General features: G+C 54.5%; 1 protein-coding gene across 1 annotated transcript in view; it reads left to right on the top strand.

The window, feature by feature from the left end:
- GDF5 (growth differentiation factor 5) overlaps nucleotides 1-1,183 on the top strand; it is a 4,741-nt gene extending 3,558 nt beyond the window's left edge. The window contains exon 3 of the mRNA XM_007447775.1: nucleotides 5-1,183. Within this exon, the coding sequence (XP_007447837.1) occupies nucleotides 5-617 (613 nt within the window). The 3' untranslated portion in view covers nucleotides 618-1,183. The remainder of the gene's footprint in view (nucleotides 1-4) is intronic.
- The last annotated feature ends 668 nt before the right edge of the window (nucleotides 1,184-1,851 follow it).

Here is a 1,851-nt window from a genome sequence, read left to right on the forward strand (position 1 = left end):
GGAGGCTCTTCCGAAACTTTAAGAACTCGGCCCAGCTGTGCCTGGAGCTGGAGGCCTGGGAACGGGGCCAGGCCGTGGACCTCCGTGGCCTGGGCTTTGACCGGGCTGCCCGGCAGGTACATGAGAAGGCCCTGTTCCTGGTGTTTGGCCGCACCAAGAAACGGGACCTGTTCTTTAATGAGATTAAGGCCCGCTCTGGCCAAGATGATAAGACCGTCTACGAGTACCTGTTCAGCCAGCGGCGAAAGCGGCGGGCCCCACTGGCCACGCGTCAGGGCAAGCGGCCCAGCAAGAACCCCAAGGCCCGCTGCAGTCGGAAGGCGCTGCATGTCAACTTCAAGGACATGGGCTGGGATGACTGGATTATCGCGCCCCTGGAGTATGAGGCCTTCCACTGCGAGGGGCTATGCGAGTTCCCCCTGCGCTCCCACCTGGAGCCCACGAACCATGCAGTCATCCAGACCCTGATGAACTCCATGGACCCTGAGTCCACGCCACCCACCTGCTGTGTGCCCACACGGCTGAGTCCCATCAGCATCCTCTTCATTGACTCCGCCAACAACGTGGTCTATAAGCAGTATGAGGACATGGTCGTGGAGTCTTGTGGCTGCAGGTAGCAGCACTGGCCTCTGTCTTCCTGGGTGATACATCCCAGGATGCTGGTCACAAGAGCCCCTCCACGCACTCCTGGAATCACAGAGGGGTCGGGAAGCTACAGCCAGGAGCATCTACACAGCCTGCGTGAAAGGGGATTTCAACAGCCTTGTTCACTCTCAGAGTGGGAATTGGGCTGAAGGTCTCTTTCTATCCACAAGTCCCCCTGTCTGAGGATTTCTGCCCTTCTGCTGCTCTGACTGGTGGGGACAGGCCCAGGGAGACAGACTCTGAATGGGACTGAGACCCAGGAGGCCTTGTCTTCCAATGAAACTCAGCCCACCACCTCTCCTTACCTGGACATTCTCGACTTCTGGACTCTCCAGGGAGGGCTCTCCTTGGGAGAGGCACAGGTGCCACCTCCTCCTTGAATTACCATTGTGCTTGATGACTTTCTGCCCCTGGGGCAGATGGATGCTGATTGGGCAGGGGTGGGAAAGAGGGGGAGCGGGTTTGGGCATGGGTGTGAGGCTCTTAGACTGTTAGATTAAAATGTACATTGATGAGATAAAAAACAAAACCATGCCTAAAACTGTGGCAGATTTCTTATTTACCCCAGGGGACCCAGTAACCCTTCAAAGAATGACTGTCCCAGAGAGGGGAGGCGGGCTGCCCAGAGCAGAATGGGACAGAGAGCACAGGCTGAGCAGGGCCAGTGCTACCTCTAACCCCATTCCTGGTTTTCTTCCAGAGCTCCAATCTATTCCACTGAGGCATAGCAACAGAGTTAGGTTTCCTTTTTGACATTCCTTAGTCAAGTTTGTTGCCTCCAAAATGGATCCCTTAAATGGGAGGGAAATTGAGGATTTCATTTCCTCTAAAGTCATCCCCACTTCATTCACCAGTGTCTGCTCTGTCCCCTCTCATCCCCACATCATACTCACAGAATCAGCTACTCACAGAATCAACTGGAGGGCCCTCCACCTCTCACTGGGGAACGTGGGCTGCCACAATCTCCTCTTCCCCTATTGGGGCATCTCTTTTCTGTCACTGACCACTGTTCCTCACGTGATCTTACCTGTGATCTTATCTTACCTGCTACCCTCCAGTTCGGCACACATTCCACCCCTTCACCCCAGCTCTAGAAACAACTGGAGCTCTTCCCCTTTATATTATACCGCATATAAATACATAATTATACATTAGTAACCTCCCCACTGACCTTACTGACCTTAGACGGACCAATGCCAGACACAT

This window comes from Lipotes vexillifer, unplaced genomic scaffold (genome assembly GCF_000442215.2).
Source record: "Lipotes vexillifer unplaced genomic scaffold, Lipotes_vexillifer_v1.1 scaffold397, whole genome shotgun sequence".
Classification (NCBI taxonomy): domain Eukaryota; kingdom Metazoa; phylum Chordata; class Mammalia; order Artiodactyla; family Lipotidae; genus Lipotes; species Lipotes vexillifer.